Source organism: Mus caroli, unplaced genomic scaffold, assembly GCF_978045245.1.
Source record: "Mus caroli unplaced genomic scaffold, Mus_caroli_1 scaffold_7, whole genome shotgun sequence".
In the NCBI taxonomy this organism is placed as follows: domain Eukaryota; kingdom Metazoa; phylum Chordata; class Mammalia; order Rodentia; family Muridae; genus Mus; species Mus caroli.
This window is the reverse complement of record NW_028227262.1, coordinates 57,402,896-57,418,012: the sequence shown is the minus strand read 5'-3', so window position 1 is coordinate 57,418,012 and position 15,117 is coordinate 57,402,896. Positions and strand designations below refer to the sequence as shown.

The 15,117-nt window shown below is 52.5% G+C and overlaps 1 protein-coding gene across 2 annotated transcripts in view; it reads right to left on the bottom strand.

Annotated features, from left to right (window-relative positions):
- Wnt7a (Wnt family member 7A) overlaps positions 1 to 14,618 on the bottom strand; it is a 46,376-nt gene extending 31,758 nt beyond the window's left edge. The window contains exons 1-2 of one of the 2 annotated variants that reach the window (XM_021165391.2): positions 14,292 to 14,618; positions 11,923 to 12,149 (exon numbers count right to left, since the gene is read on the bottom strand). In XM_021165391.2, coding sequence (XP_021021050.1) covers positions 11,923 to 12,149; positions 14,292 to 14,362 — 298 coding nt within the window. In that variant the 5' untranslated portion in view covers positions 14,363 to 14,618. Of the gene's footprint in view, positions 1 to 11,922; positions 12,150 to 12,696; positions 12,754 to 14,291 lie in introns of those variants that run through there. The other variant, XM_021165392.3, reaches the window with a different exon arrangement.
- Between the last annotated feature and the right edge of the window lie 499 nt (positions 14,619 to 15,117).

Here is a 15,117-nt window from a genome sequence, read left to right as displayed (position 1 = left end):
CTGTAAGGGTTTTGGAGACAGGGGCCATCAGAGGTGACTGGTCCACTCTTTCCAGCTGTGTAACCCCAGGTGAAGCAACTGTGTCTCTGTGCCCAACTCCTCCACTATTAAAGGGGTTATGACAGCACCTGCTCTCCAATGAGGTTGTGAGGAAGATAAAATAGTTGCCACTGTTAAAGTAGGAGAAAGCATGCCAAACAGTAGCCATTACAGCATTTATGGGGGACAGCACTAGCTGGTTCTTACAAAGCCAAAGGGGAAGGGCAGCTCTTTTGCCTGCATTTGATGAAGCCAGGAGAGTGGTCTGGCTTATTCAGGGCACCCAGAGCAGAGTTTCACACCTGCCCCTGGCTATCTCATATGAACAAAGGCTGTCCTGGGATTAGATCACTTCAGAATAGGGGAGGTCGTTGCTGCCAGAGTCCAGCAGGTGGAAGAAGCTATGTTCCCATAAGCAGATCCATATGCAAACTGAGGGGCGACCAGGAGCCCTCAGCCTCAGCCTCAGCCTCAGCCTCAGCCTCAGCCTCAGCCTCAGCCTCAGCCTCAGCCTCAGCCTCAGCCTTCTCAGGCCTGTGAGCCTTATGCTTCCTGTGGTAACTGTGTGCCTGCCTGCCACCCAGCATGTGAGCATCTCTGTTTCTCTTGGGTCTCCTGAGCCACAGAGTGATGTAGGTGGTGAGTGGTAGTCAGCTGTTGAGAATTATGGCTACAGCTATGGCCATGGCTTCTGTCCCTCACATTCCTTGAGGCAAGGAAAATGTAGCCACGCTTCTAGTTAAAGTTGTACCTGACCACACGGAGTCTGATCCCCCGAGCCATGCGTGGTGTCTACCTTCCTGACAAGATGGTGCTTAGCAACCCTGCTCTGAGAAGCAAGGAGGGACAGCTACCCTCGCTTAGCATGGGTGCTCAAGGGCAGGTGCTATTTGCACCCATGCTCAGCCCTCTGGGATGCTGAAGAGCTGCTGTGTGACCTCAAGGAATGCACCTACCCTTGCTGTGCCTTGTTTAGTCCTTTAGTTAGACGTATTCTGCAAATACGTCTAACCCAAACGGGATGAGAGGTAGGCACCATCCAGTCCCCATTACACACTTCCATAAGGATCAGGAGTAACACCAGTTTTGTAACGGGTGCAATCACGGGCTGTTAGGAAGGTGCCAAGACCCCCTCTCCCACCCCCACTTGGTTTCCTCATAGCCTTTCTTACTGCATCTGTCCCGGGTCACTCATTCCCACTGTCCCTAGAGAATATAACTTCCTTCAGTGTAGCACTCTGGCATTGATGCCTGCCCTGGAGAGGAGGATTGGAGACCACCCACAACAGCAGCAGCAGCCTCGGGGCGCACAGGATGTGGCTCACTCACTGTCCTCAAGAACAGCCCCTCAGCTGGAGAGGTGGCTAAGGAGTTAAAAGTGCTTGTTGCTCTTGCAGGGGACCCAGGTTCAGTTCCCAGCACTCACAACCACCTGTCACTCTAGTTCCACGGGCATCAAACGAGCATATGGTACCCATATATACATGCAGGTAAAACAGTCATACAGATAAAATAGAATAAAGTAAAATAAATAAATAAACAGCCATCAAATGAGTTAGCGACAGCACACCCACTTTGCAGATGAAAAGACTGAGGCTCAGGTATGTCTGACCAGGCAGAGGTGGAGACTATGGCGAACAGGCTATGTGCCTCTTAGCCCATCCTGTCTACCACAACCACAGAGCCAGCACAGTCATCTCTGGGCCCTGCAGACTCAGAGGGACAAAGGTGGACAAGGAGAAACATTTGTTGTGCACCTACTAGGTAACAGATTCACACCTGGGTCTCTACGCTATATTTTGCGCCAGCCCCCAATGTAAGACAATACCCAAATTTACTGGTAATGAAGGTTTCCTACCTAGATAGACTAGAGCTGTGAATCAAAGCCTTTGCTGGACAGCATTTTCCCTTAGTCCTGCCTTGCTACCTGCCTTGTCACTGTATGTGAAACTCATGGTTAGAGCTCTCCCCAGAATGCATCACTTCTGTCAAGAGATGACATCTAGTTATCAGTTAATACTTGTCAGTAAGATCAGATCCTGGCACCCTGAGAAGGAAATAAGGTGATGGCAGATCTAGGAAGGAAGGGGCCTAGATCCCCATGTCCCATTCTCAAGAAGCCACCCAGCACTCTGAGGCTGCCTTCCCTGGATTGGGGGTGGGGTAGTGAGGCTCAGAGAAAGGTATTGATGGATGTCACAGACATAGGTACAGCCAGAGGCATTGAGAGGTCACAGGGTGTCCCTATTCATGACCTGAGCTGTTCCCAAATCCCGATGGTCCACATTCTTCCAGCACAGTCCAAAGAAGCCCTAACTGGGGCACTTACTGAGCGCATCTCATTGAACTTGCAAAATGTCTGCAAAGAAGTTCTGAGGTTCCTTCAGCTCCTGCAACAATGGTGGATGGGATCGGACGGCATCTCACTGATACAGAGTATGTCAAGTCTTCAGAAATGGGCTGCTGGTGAGGCTGTGTCTGAACACCTTACCAAGAGGGACAAACCAAGGCAACCTACCTCTGAGAGGCAGACTGACCCTTGTCACCCCTTTCACAGAAGGCAGATCATGAGGCCCAGACACAAGCCCTAACAGCTGGGCTGCAGGGTATGACCCACTCTCCTGTGACTCCTGGCTCTTATTCCAGCCCACCAATTCACAGCCCACCTCTCCACCAGACCTTCCACACATCTGGTAAGTGGATGCCAGCTCAGCTGTAGCTGTCCCCTGTGGTGATGAGTCTGACCTGAAGTACCAGTAGCAGAAGAAAGCTCTTCATATAAACAGTGACCTCTGTCATCTCAGCCATGCATGTGCCCAGCCCCTGCCCTCAGTGAACATTTCCTGAGCACCTACTGTGTGCTAAGCACTGTGCTACAGGCTGGATGAACTCAGATGTGGGATGCAGGTGTGGCTCTGCCTTTGCAAGGAGACAGAAAGCAGATTACATCACTCTGTCAGCTGAAGACTTCAAGGAAAAATAAAAACACCCCAGTGACAAGAACTAGGGCTGTCAGAGTTTGAAAGTTCTGTGAGGAGAAGAGTCTCCCAGACAGGGGCACCCAGACCATGTCTCTGGCTGGTGTGGACCAGGTGAGCCAGGGATGCGGAGGAGGAGACTGAGTAGGTAACATAGGGAGTCCTGCTGAGTGCCAGAATTCTGTCTTGAGCAAAGCCTTCTCCTGTCCCTAGAGTCAAAGAAGTGATTCCCAGAGCGACAGACAGAAGGAAAGTCTGCCTGAGGTCACCCATGACTCCAAAGACCAGACTAGAACCAGCCCCTGGGCCCCCAGCGAGGAATCCCCTCCCTCCCTTCCACCTTACCCTCGAATCTCACTGGCCACATATCAGGGGTTTCTACACAGAAACCCAGGGAACCAAGCCAAAGTGTCTCCAGCTCAGCCTGGGTGACAGGGTGCTTGCCATCCATTCCCACTACTACACACTTAGCTGCGTGACTCTGAGCCCACACCCTGGGTCCCTGAGCCTCAACATTCCCATCTGCAAACTTAGAACCCAGAAGGCCACTGGCAGGCTGCCCTGAAGACCAGTGAGGCTCCTCAGGAGCCTCTAGGAGAATGTTAGCAAGGGGATGGGGGCAGGGGTAAATGTCCCTGCAGAGGTGAGCCAGAGCCTGGTTGACGCCCTCTGTGTTCGGCTCCAAAGCAGTCCCATGGGGACAGAGGAAATGAGCCCTGTCCAAGCTGGCCCCAAAGATTCCATCCTCCGCCCTTTGCGATCGCTGCCCGTGGTTTGCACCGGAATATTATCTGGGTGTATTTACGGTATCTCACTGGAAACCACAGAGTGCATTGTAGATTTTTTTTTCTCTCTTTTGCTATTTAAAGCCAATGGGTCAGAGAATGAGCAGTCTACAGTGACACCAGCAGAAACGTCCGGTGATCAGGAAAACAGGCAGATGGAAAAAGGTTGCTCTCGCCAGACTGGTGTGGTAGCTGTTCACAGCCCAGTGTTCTGCCACACGGTAGTTAGGAGAGGATCCGTGCATAGCCAGGTGATGTAAGGGTTAGGAATCGTGTGTGGGAGGCTGAGCCAGGTGTAGACAGGAGACAGGAATGGGGAAAGGATGGATTCACTCCACTCTAACCTGCTGCTCCAATCCCCAATCCAGGGAAGGAGACTGTCTGTGGGTTCTCCTTCCTACAGAGTCAGGCTAATGGCACACTGCTAACTGTCCCCCAGTGGTCACCATCCATCACTATGACTCTTCCCTAAGTGCCCTTCCTGCCACTCTATGAGGCACCATAAATGTATCCAGGTGGTTTCAAAGCAGGACCCAGAGCCTGGGTAACCTGGGGTCACAGCCTGGCTCTGCTTTCTGGCATGGCAAGACCCTGTGAGAGTTAACTTTTCATTTCTGTACTATGAATTATGAACAGTCTTCCTGAAGAGGTTGTTAGGAGCCTGACCCACACCTGGCAGGAATCAGTAAATACCTCAAAGCAGAGGCATTGTTGGCTAGACTGGCATCCACCATGACGTAGCTGCAGTGTCCCCACTTCTGAGGCCCTTCCTAATGTCCTCTCCCTTTATTTGTGGGCAGCACTTTATCCATATGCATTTTTTACTGACTTGAGTTTTCTTTCTCTCCCCATGAGGTTGTGGGGACCTAGATTATTGACCTATGAAATCTCCAAGTTGAATGAATGACTGTGGGAAAGTGATTGTGTGAGTGTGCATGTGCAAGTGCGTGTGTGTGTGTGTGTGTGTGTGTGTGTGTGTGTGTGTTGGACTGTCTACCATAGGGAAGCTGGGAAGACCATGCAACAAAAAGCTCATCTCAAAGAATAGTGTCAGGAGAGCGAAAATCCAGGATGAACTGAGGCTTGCAAAAAAAAAAATGCAAACGAGACAAAAAGCCCTTTGTTGGCTGTGTTCTAAGCGAGAATGGGTAAAGAAAAGGGCTTTTGCTTGGGCAAGATGGCGCATTGTTAAGAAAGGCAGAGAGAAAGTGGAGCTGGCCGCCCCTCACTCTATCTCCCTCCCTGGAAAGGACTTCCCATCCATCCTGCCAAGCGGCCAAACACTGCTCCACTTTCACAGGCTGTGGGTAAAAAGACAGAGCCTTTTGGGGACCTGTAGGGGTTCTCAGGCAAGGGATGTAGATAGTCCCCTCCAATAAAGAAGTGCAAGGCTCAAACAACTACCCCAGGGAGAAAGGATGACACACTCTTGGGAGCAATGCATCAGAGTTTTCCAAGCACTAGACAGAGGCGGGTGGACCTGAGGCTGAGTCCTAGGTCATGTGTGCCCATCCCTGGAAAAATTCTGCAGGAGGGTACCAAATCAGAGGCCATGAGCATTTGGAAAGGAATGTAGCAGCCCCTGAGCACATGATGGGAAACCACCAATTCTTTGTTGATAATGCTGGCGACATAGCAAATTTCTGTGTGTAAAAAGAATGTGATTACCACCCAACATCCTGATCGAATCTCTTGGACAGCTCCCTGTCAGAGCAGAACCTTTCCATGGGAAGGCTGGGAATGACAGAACACGCCTGTAACCATAGCCCTTGGGAGTGGGGAGAAGTTTAACACCATCCTCAGCCGCATAGTGTGTTTGAAGCCAGCCTGGGCTAAATGAGACCATGTCTCAAAAATAAAGGAAAACAAAACAAAGAACCACCTGGGATCCCTGGTTCTCCCTGTCTCTCTGAAGCCTCCTTGCCATCCCTGTGCATCAGCCCAGCATCCTGCTGGCCCAGCATCTCTAGAATCCAGGATCCTATACGAGTCACAATAGCACTGCTCAGGCATCCCTGCCACCACCACCCCTCCATCCTGTCCTGTAAGACCAGCCCCTACTTCAGGTTCTGTGTAGCCCTCCACTTACAGTGTAGCCCTCCACTTACAGTGTACTTCAATCCTGGCTTTATCTGTTCCCATCAGATGGTGAGAGTACCAGGTCAGAGCCTGTGGCTGACTAGGGTGTTGCTCACCAGCTTTTATTGCAGAGATTCTATCTGTGGGACAGGTGAGTGAGTGTAGCGTGTGCAAATAGGTATGAGGGGACCTTAGCCCATAAGCATTAAACAGCCCTGGATTTAACCAAACAGTCCTCAGAAGCAGTGAAATGTTCTGGACTTGGGCTTTGGGTCTGAGCTCTTCATTCTGTGCCATGCATTCCTGAATATATGTCAGACATGTCTGTGAGTTTTTACTCCCCTTGTGTGAGACATCTGGCATCTGAGTTTCCTGGGTGCCTTCTGGGAATTGCTGAGGAATGCTGACTGAAACAGATCTCATTAACCCCCAACCACATCAGATACTAGGAAGGCCCCTGTTCTGGACCCATAGAAAAGATGTTGGACCTGAGAGACAGGTGGCCCCAAATCATACTCTGAGTTTGCTTGCTGGTGAGGATATAGAAGAGTGGCCATTCCTAGGATGCAAGCCTCCGCAGCACTATATCTTGGAACACCTGGGACCTCTATATGGAGGCTGCTTAAGTTGTTTCTAGTGCCCTTAGGATACCAGTGGATACGTTAGCCCTCTCAGAGCAAAGAGTGTTACATACTGATTTCCCCCAATCACCAGCCATGAAACCAAACCCCTGCCACATGGACTGGAAATCCAACCAGAGTGGAGGGTATCAGGAAAGTGATGTCCAGGCAGTGACTGTGAAGATGGTTTGAATAGGAAGTGATGAAAAGCAGGCAGATTTGGGGACACACTTCGAAGTCAATGTAAAGAATTCAGATCAGTAGCCCTGTCCATCACCCCAGCATCCTGCTGGCCCATCCTCTCTAGAATACAGGATCATGTACAAGTCACAATACCAACAGTTTCTGCTACACACACACACACACACACAAATGGAACCTAAGGCATGAGTCCCTAACTCCTGAGCTGAGTCCTTATCAGATTGGCACAGACTCCTTGAAAAGGGAAAGGAGATCCTCTGAGATCCAACCCACGGGTGCCAGGGTTTTACATCCTGTAGCATGTGGTGCTTCTGCCACCTGGCATGGTGGACCATGTTGGATGGGCATAGTGAGAGGGGAAAGGTCGCATGCCCTCCCAAAGTCATGGGTGGAGCAGAATAGAAACCTGGATGTGTGATTCCAATCCAACAGCACATCTAGCTGCCCTACACAGCTCAGCACCAAAAACTCTTAAAACACACAGCTCGACACTGAAGGTCTCGAGCCTGACTCACGTATGCAGACAAATCCCTCCAGCAATGGGAAACTCACTACTGAGTCTCAGCCCTGCTACAAAGCAGCCACAGATGCAGCTGACTCTTGCCTCACTATTACACTGGAAGGACAGGGCATGAGAAAGGGCTGCTTCAGTTCCGGGCCATATTTGAACCTCAGTGAAGAAGAGCAGAGAGTGAAGCTCCCCACTGGGTCTGTTAAGGCAAGCCCTGGATCCCTGTTCCGTGTTGTCAGTACTACCATGTCATCCTGGCCCAGTGGGGAAACCTGCAAGGCAATGGAGAAATGGGCAAAAGACAGGAAGAGGCAGTTCATGGGTAAGTAAATGCAACCCTCTCCCTTCAGTAGGAAATATGAATCATAGAGGCAGGTGTCAGGGAGCTCCCTGAGGGGCGCCCACTCAGCTTGGCAAGAATGTGGAGGTCTGAGAAGTCCTGTTGGGGAGGCTGTGAGTGGCACTATGGAATGACAGAGGTGGACTCTGCCACAGTCATCAATAACTACAACTGAAATGAAATAGCGTCATGGGGAGGTGTATGTGTCGTGACGAATAAAATATAGCCAGAAGGGACACCCTTCTACCCTCTGCACTCACGGGAGGGTCAGGTCCCATGATGAAGGACCATCACTCATCCATTGGATTTGAGAAAGAGACACACTTTTTAAGAAGATAGGGGCTGGAGATGTAGTTCAGTAGCAGAGAGCTTCCCTAGCTGGATTAAGGCTCTGAGTTCAATCCCCAGCACAGAAGAAAGAGATGGGGATGGGTGCGGCTAAAGGCCTCCTTAGGGCCCCAGGAGGTCTTCCTGGGGTAGGTCTCAGCTGACTAAACATATACTGCCACACACCACTCTCAGGAGAGACTCGCTTTCTAGAAGCCTCTTACCTGGGCCGTCTTCCTGTCTCCTAGAGCCCTATTCATAGTTCCCTTGGTTTACCCCACTGCCTGTGACCTCAGTCACAGCCAGTCTCTTCCCTTGCTCTTAGACCCAGGCTACTCTTCCCACTTTGGGGGTCCCACCTCTGGGCTCCTTTCAGCCCTCCAGCACCTGTATCAAGTCATAGACCATGCTATTGCTTGCTGCTACAAGCTCAGTCATGTCCCCCATAACTCACACTGAAGCTCTGACCCCTAGCTCTCCAGAATGTGACTGCAATTGGAGAGGGCTTTAAAGGGATGGTTAGGTTAAAATGAGGTCAATTGTGGGCCAAATCCCATGAGACTGGTGTCTTTTTAAAAGAACCACAAGAGTTTACATGAGGAGAAGGATGACCATGCGAGGACACATCCACAAAACAGCTTTACCATGGGTGGTAGAATGCTTTTCTAGTAAGTTCAAGGCCTGGATTAGATCTCCAGCACCAGAGGAGGAAACCTATGGGGGGGCGGGGGGGCTTATGCAAGTCCAAGAGAGAGGCCTCAGGAGAAAGCAGCACTGCCAGGCCCTGATCTTGACTCAGCCTCTGATAGGAATAACTCCATCTGTTTAAGCCCCAGGTTTGGCATTTTGCTTCTTCTCCATGTGAAAAAGACAGACAGAGTGGAGGTCTCATGCTGGCGGCCAGCAAAGCATCTTTCCCAAAGGACTGACATGACTGAAAGTCCAGCCTTGTCAAACTATGTAATCAGAGGAAGTATCAGGGCTTGCACAGTGTGGCTGGAGATAGCCCAAGGCTCTTTCCTGAGGTCTTGAACTTGTGGTCCTGAGACTAAAATGACCACCTGTCTGTCCCCTTGGTCCAGCTGTTCTGAGGCTAGCACCATCCCTAGGTTGTCAGCTCCTTGGGCATTTCAACAGTCCCCTTTTCATCTGGGTGTGTTGGACTTGGTTTCAATTTCCACTTCCAATAGGCCTTGTCTGGGCATGCTCACAGCCTTCTCAGATCTCTGTATGAAAATCCAGACTCCCAGAAGGGAAGGCAGAGCCAGGGAGCTCAAGCAGAATGGAGAGTCACAGTTGGGATGGGCGTGAGCAGGTGTGAGAAAGAAAGTCTTCAGACCTCAGCACAGGGAAGTCGAAGCTACCTACCCTACTTCACAATCTACACGTGAACTCCTAACATCCTGAACTGATGACATGGCTGCTCTCCATGCAAGACTTCCTTTCACAGCTTCACTTGCAGCTAGGTGAAGCCATGTGACTAAGTTCTAGCCAATGGGATCTATAAAGATACGGAGGGTGGGGCTTCTGAGAAGTCCCTACAAAGGCAACATGTGTGCCCTATGGTTTAGAGTGCCAGAGGGAGGGGCTCCATATGTCAGGGAGAATTCACCTCTGATTCTCACCCCTAGGAGACAGCTCTAGTCAGCTGAGGCAATCAGCTAGTGTGGGTGAGAGGACTTGGTTGAGGGACCCAAAAATCCCAAACTTGAGAGATAACAGGATACCGGTTACTGTAAGAAAAAGGTTTGACTCATATGAAGTCAATGGTGGATCAATAACCATCAAATCGTGACAATGATTAAGGTTCAGCCCATACTTTGGTAGTTGTGGCTATGGTCAGAATCTTCCAACAAACCCTAAGTCCTAGAAGTTCAAGCTCCTTAGTCTGGGCTACCTTATCTTTGAGCTCTAGCTCCTACTTCCTTCCAGGGTACCCCAACATTGCTAGGTCATATCTTTTCTCCTAGTTAGCTTTACCTGTCCTAACCGGCATTCCTCTAACCCAGTCCTTTGTTGCTTCCCAGAATATTGGTGGCATCCCTCCTCCTTAGAGGAGGCTGTGCTGAGGCTAATCCCACAGTATGCAGCCAGGTGTGGGGGGTGCTATGATTCAGGGGTGCCTCCATCCTGATCCCCTCTGCCACAGCCCAGTTGGCATCATCACAGTGTGGCCATGGGGTGGCTGTACTCATTCTAAAACAGCAAGCCATAAGAGATGAACTCTGTCCTGGGAGACCCTGTCACTCACTTGGGCCAAGTCCCTTCTGAGTCTCAGTTTACTCATCTGTAGCACGTTTGCTCATTATGTCCCAGCAAGGCCATCAGGTTTAAAACGATGTCAGAATGCCATCCTGGGTGTTGGGGTTTGAAGAGGGATAGAACATTTGAGAAGGACAAAGATGAAAGGGAACAAGCAGAAGGCTCGGGAGGCAGGGATTTCAACTGCAGTCTTAGTGTCAGCACCGTCCTGTTGCCTGAGCTAGATTGGTCCACTCCTCTCTCATCCAAAACAAAAACCAAACCAAACCAAACCAAACCAAACCAAACCAAAACAAAACACCCAAAAACCTGATTCTGATGTTGAGAAGGAGAGGACAGGGGAGAAGGAAATTCATGTAGCCAAGATCCAGACAGGCAGTGCTGGGAAAGGGGCTCTGCAGGAGAGGACCACAGGGCCCAGTTCTATAGTCAGTACAGTCTAGTGACCAAAGTAGAGCTGTGGCAAGACTGTCTGGAGGCAGGGAAGGATGCAGTCACTGTGAGCTGGCCAGAGCCCCTGCCTTCCTGGAGGAGGTAGAATGCACTGAGATAATGTGAGAAGTTGGCCGAAGCAGATCCAAGGGAGCCGGCAGGGGAAGGCTCAAGAGCCTTGAGTGCACACAGACGCTTCGGACAGTGGTACCCATCTCTACAGAAGCACTGAGGCCCTTAAGAGAAGGCAGTGTTTAGAAAAGAGGATGAGGCTGAGTGGTCATGAAGACTCCAAGGTCTCAACAGCAGGTGGGCAATGGTTTCCTGCTGGCTGGGATAAGAGGCCCTTTAATGGATCTTTCCTAGAGTAACACTGTGATCTAGTTTCTACTTTAAAATTGTTCCTTCCTGCTGGGAGCAAGGAGGAGGTGGGCTAGCCTGGGAGCCCAGATGACAGCAGGGAGGCTGGGGAATGTGGAGGATGCTGGAATGGACTGGGGATTTGGAGCATCCCACTGGAGTACTGGTGCTAAGGCTGAGAAGAGCATTCAATGGAGCCTTTGCAGCAGAGCTGTGTTGATAAGCACAGCCCAGAGGGACCTGTATTGCCCTGTACCTCAGGGGAGGTCACAGTGCAGAAGTGAGTCTGTTGACATCTTGGCCCCCAAGTCTGGACACCTACAAGGAAGAAAATGTCTCCACATCCTTTCCTACAGCCCAGGATCTCCTGAAGATCACTGACTTTCTCTACACCCATTCTATCACAAACATCACGACTGCCTTACTAGTTGAATGCATGTGTGTACGTGCTCAGGCATACATACATGTCTGCACATGCCAAGCCTCCCCCCAAGCAATGCTGTAGGAATCAGGTGGATTGTGTCATAGGACTGTGCGTGCTGGACCACAGTAGGTAGTGATGGGGACTATGGCAGAGAATAGATCACTCATACCTTACCCTCGGGTGGTTGTATCTCAGCTCTAACCATCACAATGATTCCCTATGCATATTAAGTAACCAATAGATCTGCCTATTTCCCAAAAGAGGCTGCAACTCCTTCTTTGGGTAAAACACCCCACATTTAAATTCAGGTCTCATTTGAAAACATGTTAGATCTGCCAGCAAGATTTTAGGCCATTAGTTTGTGCCTGAGCTTTGCCTATAACCAGCAAAGTGGCATGGCTTCCAGATGCAGTCTTGGACATCAGTCTAAGCCAACCATACACAAGATACAGTCAGCAAGGATACTAGAACTAGAGCAAGTGAAGGGATCACAGAGAGCTCCCAAAGGGTACCCACTCCTCATAGCTCCAAAGACCCTGCGCCGGGTGTCTGATGATCACATACCTACTTTGAGCTCCTTCCCAAAGACAGTACGCTCTCCCAGCGCTGAGCAGTTCCAACGGCCATTGCGGAACTGAAACTGACACTCGTCCAGGCCCATTTGGGAGCCTTCTCCTATGACGATGATGGCGTCCGGCCGGCTCTGGCAGATCGCCCGCTGTCTGGGAGCCAGGCCTGGGATCTTGTTACAGATGATGCTCGCACCCAGAGCTACCACCGAAGAGAAGCCACTGGAGGAGACACAGAGATAGGGGGTGAGACCTGGAGGAGGGCTCTGATTGGCAGGTGCTGGAGAGGGGGTGGTGTCCTCTCAGCTACTACAGAGGACCTCCCACAGAGCCACAGTCCGGATGAAGTCTGGGGTAGGGCAGGGCAGGATTTTGGCCACAAGTCTTCTAAATACCTAGCTGATGACCAGGAAATACCTGTCCCTGCAGAGAGCCATGACACCATGGGACCCGAATCTCAGAGAAGCAATTTTCTAGTACCCAAGGGGGCAGGCCCCTTTTCCATCAAAGCCTTCCTTCACTTTCTAACCTGGAGCAGCTTCACAACCCCTCGTATGTATCTCAGAGCCTGCACTGCTTAAACAAGAGCTTCTGAGAGGCCGTCTGCACCTCAGAGGGTCGATAGGAAGCACACGTTGAGGTTCCATTTTTATCGCTTTTGGAACCTACGGTTCCAGGGCTAGTACTGGAGTCATCTGAACAGCCCAGGTAAAATTAGAATACCACAAATATGTCACACACAGGTGACACAGGAGCCAGTCTTACCTACCAGACTGAGAAACCTTCAAGGGAATTGGGGACCTTAACCCTCGGACCCAGCAGAGCAGTTCAAAGTCACTGCAACTCTTAACTGGGACCTCCCTCCAACTGCCCTGAGAGAAGGCCACGCCCCCTGACCTCCTCCTCCTCCCCTAGGGTAGCTGGGCCCCTAGTGAGCCAATGAGGTGTCAGGTCCCGGAGAAATCAGGGAGTTTTACTTTCCTGCCGCTTTCCCCTTCTCCAGTCTTCAGTGTCTCCGCCCCTCGTTTCTAATTAAAAAGAAGATAATACCTAACGCGGCCAGAGCCAATGAGCCCGACCTCGCTTCCTGGATGCTGGATGAGTGGATGAGCGCAGGGCGGTAGTGCGCGGGCCAAGATGAAGATTAAAGCAAGTGGGGGGTTGGGAGGGGGGGAAGAAAAGCCATCCAGACGCGGGCGAATCAATAACACTTAAAACACACCCGCAGGCAGGCAGCGCGCGAGCCCAGAAGCCACCTCTCGATCCGCGGTTGGGCTGGAGGCCGCCTAGTCCACTCAGAGCACACTTGGTTTTAAAATCCCGTTCCAGAGAGGTGGGGTTGGGGAAGTGGGAACCCTGAGGGTGGCGGCAGAGAAACACAAAGGGTCTGCCACACACGCCCCCTGGCCTTAGGTCCAGTTCTTCCCAAGGCATCGACAGGAGGTTCACAGGTAGTAAGGGTGTATAGAGAGAGGCAGGTGTGAAGCCTCCCAAGGTAGCCCTTTGGCGCTAGGACCTCTGTCTATGATTAAAGCCCCCCACGTCCCCAAAACTGCACACAAGTCACTTCCTAAGTACAAAGAAAGAGGCCGCGCAACGCAGCGCAAGAAGCCACCTGCTTCCACTTTCCAGTAAGAGTGTCTCCTGCCCCACCTCCTGACACGCCTGGGTTCTTTGGCTCCCACCCCAGCGACCCCAGGGTCGGCTGTCTTGCTTTCTTTGGGTGGCGGCTAGAGAGCGTCTCTCCTTGGTGTCTCCGACTACCCATTAACTATCTCTGGTCGTACTATTTGGTTCTGATTGTTAAATGTGCTGTCCTCCTAGCTTGGGAAGGGGGTCTGAGGGCCGCTGGAAATGAGGCGGTGCCAGGGCTCTGAAAGGTGGTTTATGCTTTTGCCAGGGAACACCCCCAGTCCTGGGCCCACGTTTGCTACATGGGGAGCCCTGTCTGCAAAAGGGCTGCGCTCACAATATCGCGCGTAGAATTCCTGCTGGGAGTTGAGCTCTCTAGGGGTGGCTGTGGTCCTGCGGGATCTACTGTGCTTGTGGCTTGCGCACAGGGGCGGGGGGCGGGGGAGCGGTCCCTGGGGACCCCATAGAGCAGCTATTCGCTTCTAGAAACACCTAACTATCTGTTTCTGGGGGTATCCCTGACTCTGAGATCCTTGGGATGGCCGATCCCCTGCCCAGTCTGTGGAATTGCGTGAGCCCCTGGGTTGTCCGCTCACGGGGAGCCTTTGTGCCCTCAGGGTTCCTGCACCGCCCACTGCCTCTCCTGAGCTAAGTTGGGCAATGCGCCTCCCTCCCGGGCCCAGTCAACTTTGCCTCCGCCGCACGCGCGGAAAGAACGCGCGCGGTGCTTACCCGATCCGGAGGTAGACTATGCCCAGGCTGAGAAAGAGGTGGCCCAGGCAGCGCCGCGCTTTCCGGGTCATAGTCCCCGCTGGTGGCGGGTGCCACGGGCCGGGCTGTGCTGATCCCGCCAGCCGGGCCCGGCGGGGCAATCCACATAGCCTGCGCAGGGGGCGCGGGCCGAGGCTCCCTGGGCGGTCCGTCGGTGCGTCGGTCCGCGCTGGGCACTGGAGACTGTCCCAGAGCGCGGGAGCCGCGGAGCCGGAGGAGGGGGGAACAAGCGCAACGCGGGGCGCCGCTGCGCGCCAGCGATCGCGGCAAGTGTTTGAGGCGCGGGGACTGCGGGGCGCTGCTGCCTCCCGCCCCCGCCCCTCCCTCTCCGCCCTTCCCCCGCCCGCCTCCCGGAGCGCCCGCCCCGCGCCCAAGCGCCCGCGGGTCGAGGATGTCTGCCCCGAGCGCGCTCCCGCGTCGCTCCTCCGAGCTCGCGGCGGTGGGAGGAGGGGGCGTGGAGCGGAGTTGGGGGTGGAGGGCGGTGGAATCCTGCCTGCCTAGCATCCTTCGCTAACTCGCAGGTTGAGACCAGCAGGTGCCCAAGGGCCATCCTCTGGGTGTAGAGGATATAGGCTCATTCCAGAACCCTCACGCCTTGTTAGAGCTCTGTCACACGGGCCAGAGACAGGGAACTGGGGTGGAGACTCCTGCAGAACTACTACCCCACACATTCTCTCCTCACCCTCGTCTGTGCGAGGGGCTGATTGCACCTAAGGCGAGACGTGACAGGATCCTCCGGAATCTTGCTACCGGTGGAGACTTGGTATTGGACTGGAGCCCAATGACC